Below are 21,995 nucleotides of genomic sequence, written 5' to 3' on the forward strand. Positions count from 1 at the left end.
GAGGTAAAAATAGAAAAGCAAAAAGTTCTGGCTGAGCGAAGCATGTCATCTAAAACAGGCCCAGCAAACGTCATGGTCCAGTTCAGAGGTGCGGCGAGATGTAGAAGTCAATTACATGCATGAGCTGTTCAGATGAGGCGAGTGACACATTCAGGCTGCTCATTATCATGTCAGCGTGCAGCTCCTGGATGGTTTTCTGCTTCTTGGCTCTGCTGGTAACACTGGTGTCCCAGAGCGAAGGAGGTTGTCAGGATACGGGAATGTGTTGCATCGGACAAAACCAGTCATGCATTAGTGAAGACTGGAGGAAAGATCGTTCCTTTGGAGAGTGCTATTGCGACCAGGCATGCAAGACCACATTGGACTGTTGCCACGACTATGACCTTGCCTGTCCAGGTTTCTAAGAATTTCATTTTTTTTCAGATGACATGTTTTATGAATTATACAATGGAATCAGGCTGTTATAGACGTGATCTGTAAACCGGAGGCCAGATTTTATTTACTTATATGCTGATGTGTTTGCTTGTAAAAATTATAAAAAAAAGTTTAAAAAAAAGATGTTCCATAATCAGCCATGCCACAATAATAGTATACAGTAGTATACAATGGTAACCTCTATCTGCATCATATAAAACATGTCATGTCTTTTTTGAGTCTAAATATAGACATTTTAACTCATAATTTCTACTTTGTAAGTTATATTTGTGTATCCCTTAATTTTGACTTTGTAAGTCATAATTTAGATTTTTATTTTAAACCATTAATTAACATTAATTGTCCTAATTTTGACTTTTTATGTAATAATTTAGACTTCAGAAATCTTAATTATGACTTGAATCACTACTGCTTTTTAAGTCATAATTTTGACTTTATTAATCATAATTTTGACTTTTTATGTTTCGTTTAAACTTTATTGTCCGTTCTGCTTGACAAAGAAAGGAAAGTCTTTTTCTTTAACACTGGATTTAGGACAACAATTGCATACATGCAACAACCACACAATAACAACACTCATCATGACAACAACATAAGTTAAATGTTTAAATAAACAAATTAGCCCCATACAAACTACTGCAGATCATTCTTGGCAACCACCACATTCACTTTAAACAGTGATTCGGTTTAAAATAACAACTGCCATTGGCATAAATGACTGTTTATAAGCATTTTTTCATGCTTTAGGAATTCTAAACCTGCGTCCTGATGGTAACATTCAGTTCAAATGCTGAGTGAAGGGGGATGAGTATTACTTAAAAAATCACAACTGCTGTTTTTTCCATAAAGGAGTCTAATCAAATCTGCAGTGAATGTTGTTTGTGACCAGTCGTCTTATTTGCCATAATTCCTTCTTGTGTTTAAGTGTTGTGTTACCAAACCATGGAACAATATTATGTGAACATATATGTAAACAATATCAATGATCTCTATGCCATGTTTAAAGTCTGTGTACTAACATTAAAACTTCTCAACTTGCGGAGGAGATAGAGGCGCTGACTTGCCTTCTTATAAACCGCCTCAACATTAAAACTAAAATTAAGTTTATTGTCAATAACTGTGCCTAAATACTTAAAATTTGAGACCTGCTCTACTATTTGTCCATTTATGATGACTGGTTTATAAAGTCTAGTATCTACTGCTCTTGTTTGACACCCCAGACGTAAATCTTTTGTTTTCACAATATTTCGGTGTAATTAACTTTTGCCAAACCAATCTGTAATAATATATTAAAAATATAAGTAGCTATAGAGCTTCAACTGTATATCAAATTTTGTGTCAAAACAAGCAAATTCTTGTTATATACATATATCTTTCAGCATTACCTAACAATAATAAGTAGATATCTCCAAATCCGATCACATGATCGAAAACAGGCACAATCATGTGGTTTTAGACTCGATCGGAATCAGACGTTACCTCCCGATCATTCTCATTTTTTTTTAACACATCTATAGAAATGTTTTAATAAGTAAAAATCTTTTCCACTGAACATTAGAAAAAATCCTTAGTGTTTAGAACTGTATAAGTCTAAAATTGACTTTATTAAAGTTTTAAAAATGTCTTAAAGTTTTACATTTGACTTGGTGAAACCAGCAGAAACCCCGATAATGCTTTAAATTAAAGACCTTCCCAAATGGTAAAAAAAAAACAAAAAAAAAAAACTTGCCACTGAAAAATGGTGTAGGCACTAACAAACTTACCTTTTTACCCCCTCAATGGACTTTTCAGGCTAAAAAAGAAATAATTAATCTCTTTCTGTATTTCAAATGATGAGTTTCTGTCAATTTAAGTAACTGAAATGCTGTAATGACTGTCCAAAGTGCTTGAATATAAGGCATACAAGGCACATATATAACCTGATATAAGGCTTTAAAATTGAAGACCCTTTTAAACTCTCAAATGGTAAAAATAAATAAATAAATGGTGTGGGCATTAACAAACTTTTTCCCCTCAATGGACTTTTCAGGCTAAGATAAGAAAGAATTCATTTATTTTTGTATTCGAGTTTCTGCCAATTTAAGTAACTCACATGCTTTAATAACTGTCCAAAGTGCTTGAATATGAGGCATACAATGTACACTTATATAACAGTATTATATACAACCCTGATAAAGCTTTAAATTAAAGACCTTGAAGAAATGCCTAAAGGTAAAATAAAAACTGGGGTGGGCACTGACAAACTTACTTTTATTCCCCTCAGTGCATGTTTTGGCTAAGATAAGAAAGAATGTATCTCTTTTTGTATTCCAAATGATGAGTTTCTGTCAATTTAAGTAACTAAAATGCTGTACTGACTGTTGACTTTGACACACATACACCGACCTCCTGGAGAGTGTTCTTGATCTGGCCAACTGTTGTTGAAGGGTGTTTTCTTCACCAGGGAAAGAATTCTTCAGTTATCCACCACAGTTGTTTTCATGGTCTTCCAGGTCTTTTAGTGGTGCATTTCTTCTTTCTAAGAATGTTTATAAGAATGTCAAATAGTTGTTTTGGCCTCACCTAATGTTTTTTTCTATCTCTTTGATGGGTTTGTTTTGTTTTTCAGCCTAATGATGGCTTGCTTGACTGATAGTGACAGCTCTTTGGATCTCATCTTGAGAGTTGACAGCAACAGATTCCAAATGCAAATAGCACACTTGGAATGAACTCTGAACCTTTTATCTGCTCAGTGTAATTGGGATAATGAAGGAATAACACACACCTGGCCATGGAACAGCTTAGAAGCCAATTGTCCAATTACTATTGGACCCTTAACAAGTGGGAGGCAAATTTGTTGTAATTCCTACAGCGTTCACCTGATTTGGATGTAAATACTCTCAAATTAAAACTGACAGTTTGCAGTTTAAGCACATCTTGTTCATTTCAAATCAATTGTGTTGGTGTATAGATTTTAGAATTGTGTCAATGTCCAAATATGTAAGGGCCCTAACTGTATAACCTTGATAAGGCTTTAAATTAAAGACCTTTTCAAACTCCCAAATAGTAATATAAAAATGGGGTGGGCACTAACAAACTTACTTTTTTCACTCTCAATGGACTTTCCGGGCTAAGATAAGAATGAAATCATCTCTTTTTGTATTCCAAATGACGAGTTTGTCAATTTAAGTAGCTGAAATGTTGTAATGACTGTCCAAAGTGTTTAAATATGAGGCATACAAGGCACATTAAAATGATAAACTCTGAAATATTACTTTCCTCTGATTTAAAAGCCATTGTACATGTGTGTTTCAGCTGTATCCTGTGTGGTGAGTGAATGGAGCCTGTGGTCTGGCTGTCTGGAGCCCTGTAAACCCACACTGCGGTCCAGGCGGAGGCAGGTGATTCAGGAAGCACGTAATGGAGGTGAACCCTGTCCGTCTCTTCAGCAGACCGCAGGATGTGCCGAGTACCACAATCAGCACGGTCCATGCCTGCAATCACTGGGTACATCAATCTATAGTAATACTCTTCTTACGCAAACCCATACATTTCATAATCAGCAGTTGATACCTCAACATGTCTGAGGTCAGCTCTTTGCATCCATTATAAAAGCACCTGGTCATCACAGAAGTGTATTTACTTGTTACAACCATTATTATTGTTTTTTGCACTGAATTATTATTGCATTTGCTCCACAGTACAGGCATATCTTATGTAATCACATTATCTTTACATAGAGTCTAATCAAATGATGTACTATAATCATCTTCTTTGCATAGATTTGCTGTAAGTACTTAAGCAGCAATATAAATGCCACTTTTTACCTTGAGCGACCATATAAATGGATGTGCTTTTGAAGGTTTGAACTTTCTTATTATATATGGGCCACTTAAGCATTAAAATGTCTCTTCCGTAATCTTTGACCCCCTGTCCTCACTCATTATTTTATAGTCCCGGCTCTCATCACCACGGGTGGATATGGAAATGCTCGGAAAAAGAGGGAGGTTTTGGACAACATCACAGGGTGAGATCTTGACAATCTATTAACCTAGTGACCAGATATAACAACGACATAAATATACCCTAGTTATCTCCTAGCTACTTATCTGGGTTACTCTGGCAGACTGTTAGTGTTGCTATGGTTCCCTCTGTAGTTGTAGGTTGTTGCTAGAGTGTTGCATGGCTGTTACTGGGTTGTACAAAATTATATCTTCTCATAAATATATTATTAAAAATAATAATTATATATATATATATATATATATATATATATATATATATATATATATATATATATATATATATATATATATATAAAATATTCCAATGTTCACGTTTACACATCCAGGAAAGTATGTTAGTTTTGGGTTATTTTAACGTTATACTAACATTTTAGTAACGTTATTTTAACATTACAACGTTAGTTTTTCTGTTAAACGGGAAAGTGTTGTTTACTGAAATAGAAAGTTAGTTTGTCTTTATTCTAACATTATACTAACATTATTTTAACGTTATTCCAAAATATTTTTTTTTCTTTTAGAAAGTGTCTTTACAGAAGTAGAAAGTTAGTTTTTAGTTATTCTAAAATTATAGTTACATTAAATAAACATTATTTTAACATTATTCTAATGTTAGTTTTGCTGTTGGAATATATATTTAAAATAATAATTAAAAATAATAAAATAGAATTTTTTTTTTGGGTTATTCTAGCGTTATAGTAAGATTATAGTATTGCTATTTTAACGTTATTCCAATGTAAATTTTTTGTTAGACAGGAAAGTGTTCTTTACAGAAATAGAATGTTAGTTTTTGCTTAATCTAAACTTCTACTAACATTATTTTAACTTTAGTTTTTCTGTTAGACAGGAAAGTGTTCACGGAAAGGAAATGTTAGTTTTGGGTTATTTTAACGTCATACTAACATTATAGTATTGTTATTTTAATGTTATTCCAATGTTAATTTTTTGTTAGACAGGAAAGTGTTCTTTACAGAAATAGAATTTTAGTTTTGGGTTATTCTAACATTATACTAACATTATAATATTGTTATTTCAACATTATTCCAATGTTGGTTTTTCTGTTAGACAGGAAAATGCTCTACAGAAATGGAATGTTAGTTTTGGGTTATTCTAACGTTATGCTAACATTTATATTAACATTACTTTAATGTTATTCCAACGTTTTTCTGTTAGACAGGAAAGTGTTTTTTACTGAAATAGAAAGTTAGTTTGTCATTATTTTAACATTACATTAATTAAATAATATTTTAACGTTAATCCAACATCATTTTATTTAGACAGAGTGTCTTTGCAGAAGTAGAAAGTTACTTTTTAGTTATTCTAAAATTATAGTTACATTATATTAACATTATTTTAACACTATTCTAACGGTAGTTTTTCTGTTAGACAGGAAAGTGTTCTTTAGAGAAGTGGAATGTTAGTTTTGGGTTATTCTAACTTTATACTAACATTATAGTAATGTTACTTCAACGTTATTCCAACGTTAGTTTTTCCTGTTAGACAGGAAAGTTTTTTTTTTTTTTTAAACAGAAATAGGAAGTTTTTGGTTATTTTACACTAACATTTTATTAACATTATTGTTACTCCTTTGATATTTTTTGGTTAGACAGGTGGAAACCCAGCCAGCAATTCAACATTGATTTAATGTTAAAACAATACCAGGTATCACGGTTCAATCAATGGTCAAATATCTTTAGATTTTGCAAATTTTATACAAGTTGATATTGCTTGACTATGGAACTACAACTACAAGGGCCAGAAAAACCACCTAGATCAACCCAGTAACAGCCTAGCAACACCACAGAAACCACCAAATAATTACCCAGAGCACCATAGCAACATTCTAGCAGGCAGCCAGATTACCCTATCTACCACTCAGAACACTCAAGCAAACGCCTACCCAGAACAGCCACACCCTATGATTATCTGATTTTCATAACATTCAATTCAAACAGTAATCTTTAAAAACAACTTAAAACATTTTAATGTAAGACGTTGCTTTGTCAAGTGATTGTGCATTTCTGTGTCTGCATGTGTTCTCCACAGTTACTGTGTGGAGTTTGAGCTCACGTCTCTGACGGCAGGTTGTCAGCGCAGCTTCAGTTCACACACTCGCTGGATGCGCTACCTGAAGGAGGGCCATCAGGTGTGTGTAGAGTGTCAACCGCCAGCACTGACCCCAGGTCAGCGATACTGCTCCGGGGATGGAGAGAACATGGGATATGACAGGTAAGAGCACAGAAATCTTTCTGGATTAAAACTTTTTGAAATTCTGTGCAACTTATGCCCAACACTTAAGACACTCATCCAAGTATATAAACGATTCAGAAGTATAGCCGTAATACTTAAAGGGATAGTTCACACAAATAATTACAATTCTGTCTTCATTTACTTATTTCTTTTTCTTTTTTACTGACCTGTTTAGGTTTAAAGAATGCTACAGATGAATTCTAAAAAAACGATTTATTATTTAATAAATCTATTTTGATTGTTTTATTGAATATGGATATCAGTGACTGCTTTTTTTCCATCATTCTTCAAAATGCAGTATCTGGTTTTGTGTTCAACAGTTGAAATAAGTTCACAAAAGTTTAGAACCACTTGAGTGTGAGTAAATAGTAGTTATTAAAATAATGATTTTTTTTTTTTTGGTGAACTATGCCTTTAACCAGTGTTTCTCAACCATGTTCCTGGAGGACCACCGACACTACATGTTGTGAACTCTTTTGTCTGTCACACCCATTACAGGTCTTTCAGTCTCTGCTAATAAGCTGATGATCAGAATCGGGTGTTGGTTAAGGAGACATCCAGGACCTCCAGGAATGTGGTTGAGAAACACTGCTTTAAACCTTATATGCAAATTCAGACATCAGATTTGCATTTAGATTTTTTTTTTTTTGTAGTAGGTTGCCGAATTCAATAATTTGTGTAAGTGAGAATAGTAAACTATATATTAATATACACTCACCGGCCACTTTATTAGGTACATTTTACTAGTACCGAGTTGCCCTTTAGCCTTTAGAACTGCCTTAATCCTTCTGTGAAGGGATGACTGTGGAGGCCATTTGAGTACAGTGAACTCATTGTCATGTTCAAGAAACCAGTCTGAGATGATTTGCGCTTCATGACATGGCGCGTTATCCTGCTGGAAGTAGCCATCAGAAGATGGGCACACTGTGATCATAAAGAGATGGACATGGTCAGCAACAATACTCAGGTAGGCTGTGGTGTTGACAAAATGCTCAATTGGTACTAATGGGCCCAAAGTGTGCCAATAAAATATTTCCCACACCATTAGACCGGCACCACCAGCCTGAACCATTGATACAAGGCTTGATGGATCCACGCTTTCATGTTGTTGATGCCTAATTCTGACCCTATTATCTGAATGTTTCAGCAGAAATTGAGACTCATCAGACATTTTTACAATCTTCTATTGTCCAATTTTGGTGAGCCTGTGTATCGAGTTGCTTTCATATGATTGGCTAATTAGAAATTTGCGTTAACGGGCAGTTGGACAAGTGTACCTAATAAAGTGACTGATGAGTGTATATTAATTTATAAACCCAAAAACTCTTCATATAGTGGACTAAAAATCACCAGCAAGTAAAGATGCTGCTGCAGCAATGAACAGTTTTCTGAACTATTTTGTTAATTGTAATTAATTACAGACATTACCTTATTATCCAAAATACATTTGATCTAACTCAGCATTCATTGTATTTTATTAGCATTTCCTAAACTAACAAATGATAATGTGAGAAGTATGAGAATGAATGAAAATGAATGACTGTATGTTAACATGTTAATATGTATCTTCTCATGAAAAAAATTAATTACAAAAAATTTACATCACTGCTAATGAATTAATACTAATGAACATGACATCGTTTCTCTATTCTTCCAATATAATTTGAGATGTATTAGAAACCACTGGCTTATTTGAAATTACTCTGGCATCCATGATTCATCATATTCAAGATTTTTTAAAAATGAAAGGAACTTATTCTTTTCTATATTTACTTAAAAATAGAATTTATTACTAACAGTATCTTTTCTTTCATTATTTTGAACAAATTAATTCAATAAATAAAAATAAAAAGCTGTACATTTAATACTTGAGCAGTAAATTATGAAGTGTGAAAAAAACATGGCAAGCCATTATAAAATATCATAACTCTTCAGAATTCTCTTTCAAAATGAAATAGGCCAGGTTGTTTGGAGCAAAGGAACATTTCGAGACTAGATCACAGCCACTAGAGGGAACCATGAGACATCTTTAAATATGCAGCAGCTTGTGTAGAAAACATCTTGTTCTGGTTTGAAGCCTTCATAACAGCATCGGGCACACATTTGATGCAATTTTATTGTTTTTGAATAAAACTATATCAATTGCCTGTTTAATCTAGGTAAATTATAAAAAAAAAAAACCCTGATGATTCTGGAGAATTTTACCTTTTTTTGAAACCACATTTTAAATGGAGATGGACAAAGCACACAAATTAGGTATTTGAGTAAAAGTAGATTTCCCAATAAAGTCTTACTCCAATAGAAAAAGCTTTTTTAATATTACTTGGGGCAAATTACAAAAATACTTCATTTTTAATTTATTTAAGTAATAAATGTAAAGCATTTTTTGCTTATTTTTATTTACTTTGCAATAAAGTTGATAAGTGAATTGTGTGCTGGAGTCTCACTCTAAATAGATTATCTGAATGAGTTAATTGTTTATTGGAGACTCACTCTGGACAGATTTGATTCAGTGAATAATTTACTGCAAACTCACTCTGAATAGATTATTTGAATCAGTAAATAATTTACTGTAACCTCACTCTAAATGAATAATTTGAATCAGTGAATAATTTACGGTAAACTCTCTCTGAACAGATCATTTGAATCAGTGTAAACTCTAAATTAATCCTTTGAATCAGTGCAAACTCACTCTGAATAAATCATTTGAATCAGTAAATATGTACTGTAAACTCACTGTGAATGAATCATTTGAATCAGTAAATAATTTACTGTAAACTCACTCTGAACAGATTATTTGAATCAGTGGAGAACGCACTGCAAACTCACTCTAAATGGATAATTTGAATCAGTGAGTTGTTTACTGGAGACTCACTCTAAACAAATAATTTGCATCAGTGTAAATTCACTCTTAATGAATCATTTAAATCACTGTAAACTCTGAATTAATCATTTGAATCAGTGTAAACTCACTCTGAATGAATTATTTGAATCAGTGAATAATTTACTGGAAACTCAATCTGAATGAATCATTTGACTCGGTGAATAGTTTACTGTAAACACTTTGAACGAATCATTTTAAATCAGTAAATAATGTACTGTAAGCTTACTCTGAACAAATAATTTTAATCAGTTAAAACTTTACATTAAACACACTCTAAACGGATCATTTGAATCTGTGAATCATTAACTGGGTTACAAATGTCAGTCCAATTCACAAATTAATTGTTCTCTGCAATTTGTGGACTTTTCAAACTCAGCTTGTTCACAAATGAAACACCTCAACCTTGTCTCAGAAGGTGACAATTTCTCTTGTTCAAAATGAGAATAATGGAGTAAAAATACAATATTTAGTTTTTTTAAAATTGTAGTAAAGTAAAAGCTTTCTAAAACAAAATACTCAGATAATGTAGGGATACTTAAAACATGTACTTAAGTACAGTAGTGATGGAAAAATACTTGAGTTATTGTCCAGCACTGATTTTAACCAATGCATAAAATGACTTTAAACTCAAATCCCAGCTCAAGGACAGCAGTCAGAGCGATACACATCAGTCCATCAGTCTTCCTCCATCATCTCTGCCAATCATGTTCTCGCTGTCTTCCTTTTAGGAGTGTGTCTCTGCAGTGGCAGGCCGTGGGGAATTCGCAGTGCCGAGGGGTGTGGAGACGCGTCCGTCGAAGAGAATCCTGCTCCTGTCCCACAGTGCACAGTTTTCTCTTCATCTAACTCAATTCAGTCAGGCACTCAAGGCACTGCAGGTGAACAGGGTAGAAGCATGAACTAATAGCGATTTTCCCCAGTTGATTGATTACATTCAGAATAGCAAATGTTTTTTTTTTTTTTTTTTGTATTGCAAATGTTCTAAAATGTTATTTTTAAATATGCAAATGAGGCATTATTTCATTACATACTCTGTAAAAAAATATCTGTTAATTAACAGTTTCCGTATTTTGTGATTTACAAGTGTTTTTTGATTATTTATGCTTGTGAAGTGCATTATGGGATGTTGATCTCTGATCTGTTGTCTTTTGATGTTGATAATTCATCTCCACAGTTTAACAGAGTGACTTTTATTGACATTTTAGTAGTTTTAAATAATATAATGCAGTGGTTCTCAAACTTTTTTCACCAAGTACCACCTCAGAAAAAATGATCTCTCCAAGTAGCACCATAATGACCAGTATTGAAATAAAATAGCATAGTTGGTCAAATTAAGCAGCTACAGCACTGCACAGTTCAAAAACAAGTCAGAGTCATATTCATTCAACGAAATTATATTTCATACAAAATATGAAGCTGATCAGTCGGTTCTTATGCCGACTCGTAGTGCTGCATTCTGAAAAGTTAAGATGTTTTCAACTAGGGACGCCTGGAATACACAAGTGCTTCGTGCTGCAGTCCTTACTAGTTTTACTAGCCTGTGGGTTAAATTTTGGCACTCCAGTGACTGAGATGTAACAAGAGAATATGGTCATTTTTCAAAATAAAAGATTTTACAAAATAAATAAAATAATTAATGATTTTTTTGTGCAGTCCGGTAGTTGATCTATAGACTGGTGTCGGTCTGTGGTCTAAGGGTTGGGGACCACTACTCTAGCACGTACAGTATCTGCTCTGCCAGCAGCACGCACCTCTTTCTCTAGTTTAATTAAATAGATTTTTAGCAGCTGATGACGTGATGCACTAAAGTAAACATTCTAAGTACAACGATTTGATCGTAGGCTTTAGAGAACGGACAATACTGATCACATTGGTGTTATCGTACGCATAAAATGATTAAAATTATATTCATTTTTTCTTTTGTTACTCAGTGATTCCTCCACGTACCACTAGAAGTAAGCCTGCTCACCACTAGTGGTACACGTACCACAGTTTGAGAACCACTAATTTAATGTGTAAAAAATAATATAAACTTACCGGCCACTTTATTAGGTACACCTGTCCAACTGCTCATTTACGCAAATGTCTAATCAGCCAATCACATGGCAGCAACTCAATGCATTTAGGTATGTAGGCATGATCAAGATGATCTATTGCAGTTCAAAGAATCAGAATGGGGAAGAAAGGTGATTTAAGGGACTTTGAACGTGGCGTGGTTGTTGGTGCTAGACAGGCTGGTTTGAGTATTTCAGAAACTGCTGATCTACTGGGATTTTCACGCACAACCATCTCTAGGGTTTACCGAGAATGATCTGAAAAAATATGAAAATATCCAGTGAGTGGCAGTTCTGTGGGCAAAGATGCCTTGTTGATGTCAGAGGTCAGAGGAGAATGTCCAGACTGGTTGGAGCTGATAGAAAGGCAACATTATCTCAAATAACCACTCGTTATAACTGAGGTATGCAGAAGAGCATCTTTGGACACATCAAACATGTCGAACCTTGAGGTTGATGGGCTACAGAAGCAGAAGACCACATCTGTCAGCTAAGAACAGGAAACTGAGGCTACAATTTGGCAATGCTCATCAAAATTGAACAATAGAAGACTGGAAAAATGTTGTCTGGTCTGATAAGTCTCGATTTCTGCTGCGACATTCAGATGGTAGGGTCAGAATTTGGCATCAACAGCATAAAAGCATGGATCCTTTTATCAGTAGTTCAGGCTACTGCTGGTGGTGTAATGGTGTAAGGGATATTTTCATAAGGCAGTTCTGAAGGGGTCCCAGTACTAGTAAGGTGTACCTAATAAAGTGGCCGGTAAAATGTACTGTCAGTTTATGAGGTTTTTGTTGCGTAATATACAACACCAACCCAGACAATATTGTACTTTAAGTTATTAAAAAATTCAATAAAATTAACTTTTTAAAAAATTTTCAAGGTTAAAAGTTGTAGGAAGAAAGGTCCCATAAATCCCACAATTCAAAAATTATAAATAAATGAGGGAAAATAAAAAATACATAAACATGAATCACAAAATATGGTAAACTGCTAATTTACAGATATTGTTTTTACACTGTGTGATCTAATTTGCATACACAACTAGAACAAAAAACTCACAAAATGTCAGGTTCAAATATTCTTGTTTAATTGTTTGACATGTTAAAGTCAAATGTTTCTACTGAGGGGATTTCTTTTTATCACTCCCTAATTCACAAAACACCTTGAACAGCCAGATGAAAAGTATTTTGAAGGAAGCGTTCGATAAAATCAGCCATTATGTATGAACGTATCTCTGTGAAATCCTTCAGAATACAGATATGAATAAAACTGTGAAGTTTGGAGTGCATAAGTGCTGCTGAAGTGGAGATTTATGGCTCAGTGGAGAAGAAAAAAACTCTTTTAAAAATATTGATTGTATTCGAGATCTACAGACCCAAAATGATAACGTGGAGCAACAGTAACACTTTAGAATGCATTTGGATGTTTTCTTCACACTAGACTGCAAAAAAATACCCAAAACTGATCCGTGGCGTGTAAAAAAGGCCTTTCCTGCCTGCAGTGTATCATATTAACCAGGTCAGGAGATTTCAAACTTAAAAGAAGTGACGATAGATTGTGTAGAATCCTTGTACCTTGTTATCAAGATATGATTTAATATTAGTCACAGTTAATTTACATTTATTCATGAAAGACTTCTTATTTATGCTAATGACTATAAGATGATGATTAAGCACCAATTTAATAAAGTCTTCAATGCATGAATTTTAAATAAATGTGGCACTTTCATGGTATTATATAGCGGTATACAGCTATGGAATAAATTAAGAGATCTCTTATTTCTGAATTCTCAGTTTCTCTGGATTATTATTAATATTGTCATTAATTGTGATAAATGTACATTCATTTCTTTTATATATGTTGACTTTTTAACACCCAGGAATCATGGTTTTGTTGTTATTTAAAAAATATATCAATGTGTCTGAAAGCATTTTACTCAAATACATTAATAATAATAATAATAATAATAATAATAATAATTCCTTACATTTACATTTATACAGTGCTTTTCTAGACACTCAAAGTGTGTTCACCACCAGTGAGCAGCATCCATCTGGATGACGAGACGTATTTTATAAATACATAAATATAAATAGTTAATTCAGAGAAATCGAGAAATTTTGTGTGGTTTTGAACATTTTTATACAAGCATTTATTATACAATTATAGGGTGCTTGGGTTCATTTACTTAAAACAGCTAATATCAATTTTAGGTGTAACAGATCATGGTTGATCACAACCCATGGTTTAGAACAGTTGTAGATTAATCTTAAATTTTTAACCTTCACAGAGCGATCACCTCTCGCGTCATTTAAATCACATGTATGAAAGCATTTAGGCTTTCCTGTAAAATATAATGATGCTGGAAGAAGTTGTGGTAGGTTATTCAGGATGTGGTGGGATTCTTAGGTTAGGTTTTCTGTCACTACTTATTTAGCCTGCGTCAATGCCTTTAGTGTAAGCTGCACGATTAATCATTAAAAGATTGAGATCTCAAAACCCACGCAACATAAATGATAAATTATTACGTTTATTAATCCTTTAAATTGCTGCATCCAAATCTGTTTTTGAAAAATTCAAAAATCAAGAAAAAGATTCAATCTTAGTCTTGAGTTAGTTATAAGGTTACAAACAGTCAAATAACACAGCTGGGATAACAGTTGATGTAACCACTGATGTTTATGGTAAAGATTAAAATCACAGTCATATGCATTTAACTTGACGCTCAAAAATGAAAGTCGTAGGCAGCAATTATATTATTTGACGAATAGGTGGGGACAACCAGCCATCCCATATATGTCACTGAATAATTATTCAATAATGACAAATCTAGCAATAAAACATGAAGTTTTATTAGTGATTAACTGAATCATTTATTGTAGTGATGCAACGATTAACCAGTTTCACTATTTACTAAGTAAAAAAGTAAATTTGAAGCCCTGCTTCAGACAAATGCAGTTTTTTTTATTCAGACTTATTTTTGATTATTTTTTTATTTATCTGTTATTTATTTTCAGTGTAAAATTATTAATTATGTTTATATTAAAAAACATTCACTTATTTTAAGCATGGACTATCGTTTGTTTCTACGATTATGCATTGTATAAATTGGTTGCTGAGCAGCAATAAATAACACTTTAAAATATAAGGAGTTCAGATGATTTTCTAAAGTAGTAGTGTTTTGAAATTAACGAATGCATAATAATCGTGATAATCGTTAAACCGTGTTTGTTTCTCAGACTAATCATAGAACCAAAATCTATTATCGTTGCATCCCTAATTTATTGAAAATAATACTAAAACTAAATATGTGTTGTACAAATGTCAGATTTATAATATTTTTTCTTCTGGAAAAAGTCTTATTTGTTTTATTTAAGCTAGAGTAAATGCAGTTTTAAATTTTTTAAACACCATTTGCAGGACAAAATTATTCGCCCCTTCAAGCTATATATTTTTCAATAGTCTACAGCAGTGGTTCTCAAACAATCAAGTACCACCTCAGAAAAAAATAGTCTCTCCAAGTACCACCAAAATGAGCAGTATTGAAATACAGTAGCGTAGTAGGCCCGGTAAAGCAGCTACAACTCTGCACAGTTAAAAAAACGTGGCAGATTACCTCAGAAATATAGCCTATATGTCATATATGGCATATTATATACATAATTTTAGATAAACTTTGAAATATATGTAGCTTGTACATGACATATTTCATTCCTCCGCGTACCACAAGAAAGAAGCCTGCATACCACTAGTGGTACACGTACCACAGTTTGAGAACCACTGGTCTACAGAACAAACCATTGTTATACTATGACTTGTCTAATTACCCTAAACTGCCTAGTTCATTAATATTATATAGATAAGTTAACATGATTTTCTAAACTAGTAGTGTTTTGAAATTAATGAATGCATAATAATCGTGAAACCGTGACTATTTCTCAGGCTAATCATAGAACCAAAATCTATAATCGTTGCATCCCTAATTTAATGAAAATGAGACTAAAAATAAATATGGGTTGTACAAATGTTAGATTTATATATTTAGCGTTATCAGCATTTATCAAGTGTTCACAGTTCTGAATATTTTACAATTTATTTTTTATTCAGCTGAATATTACTTAATTTTATTAATAATAATAATAATAATAATAATAATAACAGCTTCTTCTTGTATGTTAAAACCAAAAGTTCCTTGCAGCACTGTTTTTGTAATAAATGGAAAGCAAATGACATTTGTCTCCTCCCTTTTTGGACCATAATATGATCCGTATTGTGAGACTTTTTATTTATATATTTTATTTTGTCTAATGCTGTGGTTTAAGATAACTTTTTGGGAGCATGGACTTTAGGTTATTATACAATAATTTTACATAACAAAAACATAAAATTAAAACCATTTTTGTCATATTAATCAAATAAGCATTAACTGTGTAACAATGAAATATTCTCATTTTCATTTAAAGTCAATGTACTCAGTAACTAAAAAGAAAATGAAACAAAAACATGTAATACAGCAATAAAGCTACAGCAATACTGAAATAACACCGGTTTAAAACTCTTAATGACAACACAGAATTAAAATTAATAATCTGTATCATTTATTTGATTTCCAGCCAACCAAGGGGGAAAAGGGGGGATATCTCTTCTTCATACTGCAAAGAAATCAAAAGATTTCAGGACATTTTGACACATTTTTGGCTCTTTTTCCTATACAAGACGAGGAATTGGCTTTTTGTCACATACAGAACGAGTTACAGCTTCAGAGGTACGACATGCATTAAACAACAGAACACACGTACAGAAACAACGCATAGAAAGTCAACAGGTAGAAAGATTACAAAACAAACAGCCTTTAGACCTACAAACAACATTGTAGAAGATTTAGGGAATGGGAGGGATTGTAAACAGTGCTCTCTCTCTTTTTTTTTAATTCCCTGGAAATTCTATATGGATGTTTTGAAGGTAATTTCATTTGATCGTGAAATACGTTCTAAATTTCACATTTCTAATTGCCACTGTTAATGTACAATTTCATAAGGAAAAAAAATAGAATAAACTAAATAATTTACTTATACTTGTGCTTTGTGGTTTAAATTAAATTTATAAATCATCGCAAACCCTCTCATATAAATAATAAACAGAATTAAAAGTCAAAATGCCAATCGTCTAATACTCATTACTTGCAAAATAACAAAAGTCACATGATTTGATTTTCAAACTGTGGCCCAGAGCCTCATCAGGGCATCACAGTTTGATACGTTTGTGAGCAGATTTTAATACCTCTTAATTTGAAGGATTATGATGAATTGCAACCTGCACTGTGGTGTGGGTGGTAATATTAGACAAAAAAAACACCTTTAATGCCATCAAACCATCCAATAAGACACTAACATTAGACTCTAATTACTGATTGTCATCACTGCTTGTAGACTGGTGTCAAAAATTTCCCCAAAAGAATAACAATCACCCATATATGATTTGCTCTAATCGTTGTAAATGCTCTAAACACACTGCACTGCATGTGTGGGATGGTACAGAATGACGTTTGCAGAACATTTATCAGCATTAAAAAACATATGCTAATCTTTGATTAATAAATGTGTAGTGTATGGGGTGAATCTCACAAAACATGTCAGGAACATGTATAGAACTGAAAATCGGATTGATGAAAATTATTTATCATGCTGGGCAATAATTAATAGCATCCAAAATATAAGTTTGTTTTGACATAAAATTTATTCATTCATTTTATTTGCAGCTTAATCCCGCAATTAATCAGGCCTGTATGTATATGTATGTATGTATATATATATATATATATATATATATATATATATGTATGCATATATATGTATGTATATATACTCAAAATTATTCGCCCCCCTGTTTTTTTTCCCCAATTTCTGTTTAACAGAGACAAGATTTTTTTTCAACACATTTCTGAACATAATAATTTTAATAACTCATTTCTATTAACTGCTTTATTTTATCTTTGCGATGATGACAGTAAATAATATTTTACTAGATATTTAGCTGGGTTAATTAGGTGAATTAGGCAGGTTAGGGTAATTAGTTATTGTATAACGATGGTTTGTTCTGTAGACTATTGAAAAAAAATTCACTTTAAGGGGCTAATAATTTTGACCTTAAAATGGTTAATAAAAAAATAAAAACTGCTTTTATTCTAGCCGAAATAAAACAAATAAAACTTTCTCCAGAAGAAAAAAATAATAATATTAGACATACTGTGAACATTTCCTTGCTCTGTTGAGCATCTTTTGGGAAATATTCAAGAAATAAAAAAAAAAATTCAAAGGGGGGCTAATAATTCTGACTTCAACTGTATATATCGTTTGTTTTAGACAAAACAATATCGATGTTTAAAGATTAGAAGAGTTATGAAAGCAATATACAATTAATTTGTAAGGTAATTCTGTTTCATTATTTTAGTAGGACTAATCGAGGAACAAATTCGATTTCATAATTAATTATTAAAGTACAACATTAATTAAAACAAGGATATGCATCAATAAGACATGGTCGTGGAAGCAAATTTGTAATTTAATTATATTCAGCTACCTCAATAAATAGGCTATAAAATACACAGTTGATCAGTTAGGCCTACTAAATATTATTGAAAAACTGTACTGAAAGAAAAAAAGCACAAGAAAGGTTGCCGCTTTGAAATTTTATCGACGAGATTTTTTAGTTACAAAAAAATAAAATAAAAAAATAGTTAGCCTACTCGAGAAATTTTATGTCGGCGTGGGTTCTAAGCGGTATTCGTTTACCGGCTAGCATGAGCGGAATGTTAATGGAGCGGTTGCTTTGCATGGTTAGCAACTAAGTCGAGCACACGACCATAGAGGAATGCTTAGCAAAGCGCCTCACCGCTCAGCTTCACTCACATGCGCTGGCTGCTTCATTTTTTTAGTTCAGTATATTCACTATGTTACATAACTGCCCCCTGCTGGTCATGTCTTTCTTGTGTTAGACCATGTTGTGCTGTGCCGCAGTACTGCAGCACAGTGTGTGGTCACGTTCATTCACTCGCGCATTCTCAGTAGCCACATCTGTATGGTGGAATAATTTTGATTTTCAGTCAGAACCAACTTAATGTTCTTACTAATTGTCATTTTTAATATATAATGTATATGAAAAAGTCTAAATTACAAACATACAGTTGAAGTCAGAATTACTAGCCCCCCTGTTTATTTTTCCTCAATTTTTGTTTAACAGATTTTTTCAACACATTTCTAAACATAATAGTTTTAATAACTCATCTCTAATAACTGGTGTATTTTATCTTTGCCTTGATGACAGTAAATAATATTTGACTAGATATTTTTCAAGATACTTTTATACAGCTTAAAGTGACATTTAAAGGCTTAACTAGGTTAATTAGGTTAACTAGGCAGGAAAGGGTAATTAGGCAAGTTATTGTATAATGATGGTTTGTTCTGTAAACCATCAAAAATATATAGCTTCAAAAGGCTAATAATTTTGACCTTAAAATGGATTTTTAAAAATTAAAAACTGCTTTTATTCTAGCCGAAATAAAACAAATAAAACTTTCTCCAGAAGAAAAAATATTATCAGACATACTGTGTAATTTCCTTGCTTTGCTAAACATCATTTGGGAAATAATAATAAAAAATAATCTAATTAAAAGGGGGGCTAATAATTCTAACCAACTGTATATAGTGGACATTTGGATGAAATGTTATCAAAGAGAAACAAAATAATAATAATTTAATATTTTACTCAAACACATACTTTATAAATCAAGTAAATCCAAAGAAACTGAGAAATTTCAAGTAATATCTTAATATTTAGAGTATTTATTTGCTTGACATGAGATAAATATGAACACAAATATGACTTTTTAAAGAATTAAAGAACTGATATTGGGTTTACATATTTATAGTCTCAAAAGAAAAAACCTAATCATTAAGGGAGCTTAAATGTGGTGAAGATGTAAAAACAATATATTTTGAAAGTGTTAAAATTAAATAAGAATAATTGTGCTTAAATTAAATAAGCATAAATCATAAAGAAATACATATTTATATATTTAACTTTCTAGGGAAAATACGTCAGACATTTCTTTGTGAGATTCATCCATGGACACTGACCTCAGGGCACAGCCTAACACAGACACATGAAAGAACGGCTTCAGTGAAGTCACATTTTAGCGATGACGTCTCTCCAAATGAATCTACTGAATGCACAGGGCACTGAGCGCGGATCATACACTCGACAGATTATGGATATTATATTATACCCACATAAAAAGACCACAAAGTGAAGCAAGGGACTTCAGCACTCACAGCAGCTTCCTCTCCAGCCATTACAGTAAGCAGTAACACATCGTTGCATTCATAAATTATTCTGTATTGAACGGAGAGGGAAGATCCTCTCACTTGCAGTGTTTTTTTTTCATACACACCCTCCTCCCGCTCTCTTGCAGAAAATTGGTATTCCGTTCACACCTCAGTTCAACTCGGCTAAAATCGTTGAGACAAGGATGGAAAACGTACACACTCACGAGTCTCGGGAGAGGCCGAGTTTTCCTCCATCATCTTTGCTCTCATTATCAAACCACACACACACACATACATAAGAGACAAGTACATTCTGACAATGTGACTTTTAGTTATGGTATTTGTGGACACGGATGCAATTGAGTGCATGTTTCTGATCAAATTTATCCCTCTCTATCCCGCTTTTCAAATTGGATACGAGCGCTAACAGGGAGGGCTTGTGGTCACCATGGAAACTGGATATAGTCGTCTTCAGGACATCGTCTACATACCTGCGAATGCATGCTGGACTATGAATGCGTGTGGTTACAGAATGGCGGTAAATCTAATCTTTGAGGATATTAAGTTTTGTGCAGTGTATCAAATCGGGAGGTGAACGTGGTCATGCATTATGTACTGTGTTACAGTATCAAAAAGGATTAATGCTGGGTTAACTGGTGGTCATCTTGGTCATGTTGGGGTTTTGTGTGGAGCCTGAATAACAATTGAGGGCACAAAAGGTCCCATAAAACCTTTTTTTAAATATTATTTATAAATCAAATATTCTAAAATAAACATTCTCCCTGGCAAATGCAAAAGTATGAGACCATCTCCCTCGCTTCATCTAGAAAATACTTTAGAAATATATATTTATTCTCATATTCAGAAATATTTGTGTTTTAGACAGCGTTCACTGCTATGAAATTGGTAACTGAAATGTTGAGTTGACCTGAAGTTATTTTTGAAAGTCGTCAGATTTATTCTAGCATTTCATCATGTAACAACAGGACGAGGTATGTGTTGTCCGTTCTTTCTCAGTGTTGCTTATGCTCGGGCTGCCGATGTGCGTGTGCTACGTATTGTTTTTAAACATAAAATATGCATAAAGTGGTTCTGAAGGGAACATATTACACATGTAAGCACAGCATCAATCTTCTGTAACTTTTCCAAAGGGATAGTTCACCCACAAATTTATTTTGACTCGCTATTTACTCACCCTCAACAGTAGTGCTGAATATTTGAAGTTGAACACAAAAGAAGATAATTTGGAGAATGTTGGAACATGTAACCACTGACTTCCATAGTAGGAAAAACAAATACTATGGTTATGGGTTTATGACATTTTTCAAAATATATTCTTTTGTCTTCAACTGAAGAAAGAAATTCATAAATAGGGCTGAACAGTTAATCAAAACGTAATTGAAATCGACATTTAGAAACTATAATCGATCTCATTTTTCCAGGTCATTTTTTTTTCAATCTGTTTGTTAAGTCGTGACGTATCGGTGATGTGTGGAATACTGTTTCCGGATCCAAGCCGCTATTCATTTGAATTGAGATAATATTAATTTATAGCCACTTTTTAGTCATATCAAACTTTAAAGTGAATTTTAGATAAAATCATGGCTTACACTTCGGTCTCTGGACTTGCTGCATCACAAAAACCAACATTTTAACCATTTATAAAAAATTTATCACTTTCTGGCCATCGGATTTCAGACATGGATATATATATACATATATTGCAATGGGGATTTTCAAAAGTATTACATCGCTTTGTAAATGTTTATTATTACCATTTGATGAGTCTCACCATACAGCACTTGGACCCGAAAGCCGCTTCGCATGACGTCACACTTAACAAGCGGATTACTTTGTGTGTGGAGTCACATGACCCCACTTTGTTAAGGCTGCTTTATACCTCGACGTCGAACGCACAGGTATGGTCCGATGCAGCCTTCGTGTGGTCGCAAATGCATGCACCTTTCAAAAAATGTGACTACATGTCGCACATTTGCACTACATTGACGATGTATAAGCTGTGCCACCCTTCATTCAAAAATCT

At 33.1% G+C, this 21,995-nt stretch overlaps 1 protein-coding gene and 1 long non-coding RNA gene across 3 annotated transcripts; one reads left to right on the plus strand and one right to left on the minus strand.

Annotated features, from left to right (window-relative positions):
* Window positions 1-18: 18 nt before the first annotated feature.
* Window positions 19-21,066, plus strand: si:dkey-7k24.5. 2 transcript variants are annotated; one of them, XM_087257988.1, is made up of 6 exons: window positions 19-396; window positions 3,730-3,921; window positions 4,369-4,441; window positions 6,483-6,665; window positions 10,299-10,448; window positions 19,714-21,066. In XM_087257988.1, the coding sequence occupies exons 1-5, from the start codon at window positions 120-122 to the stop codon at window positions 10,414-10,416; spliced, it is 843 nt and encodes a 280-aa protein (XP_087114114.1). In that variant the 5' UTR covers window positions 19-119; the 3' UTR covers window positions 10,417-10,448; window positions 19,714-21,066. The 2 variants fall into 2 exon arrangements, with proteins under 2 accessions (XP_087114114.1, XP_087114113.1); XM_087257987.1 differs by lacking the exon at window positions 19,714-21,066 and having other exon boundaries at window positions 20-396; window positions 10,299-10,815.
* Window positions 6,813-11,254, minus strand: LOC147836466 (uncharacterized). Its single transcript, XR_015494157.1, has 2 exons — window positions 8,003-11,254; window positions 6,813-7,399 (listed from the first exon to the last, which is right to left on the minus strand). It is a non-coding gene; the product is annotated as an uncharacterized LOC147836466 (long non-coding RNA).
* Window positions 21,067-21,995: the final 929 nt, after the last annotated feature.

The sequence above is a fragment of the Danio rerio genome, chromosome 6, assembly GCF_052040795.2.
Source record: "Danio rerio strain M-AB ecotype USA chromosome 6, GRCz13ab, whole genome shotgun sequence".
NCBI classification, from domain to species: domain Eukaryota; kingdom Metazoa; phylum Chordata; class Actinopteri; order Cypriniformes; family Danionidae; genus Danio; species Danio rerio.

Excerpts from the sequence above, each read along its gene's own strand:
- si:dkey-7k24.5 (XM_087257988.1), top strand. The coding sequence starts at position 120 with ATGAGCTGTTCAGATGAGGCGAGTGACACATTCAGGCTGCTCATTATC. Across the intron at positions 3,922-4,368 it reads TCCATGCCTGCAATCACTGG|TCCCGGCTCTCATCACCACG; the intron begins GTACATCAATCT and ends ATTATTTTATAG. Across the intron at positions 6,666-10,298 it reads GAGAACATGGGATATGACAG|GAGTGTGTCTCTGCAGTGGC; the intron begins GTAAGAGCACAG and ends TCTTCCTTTTAG.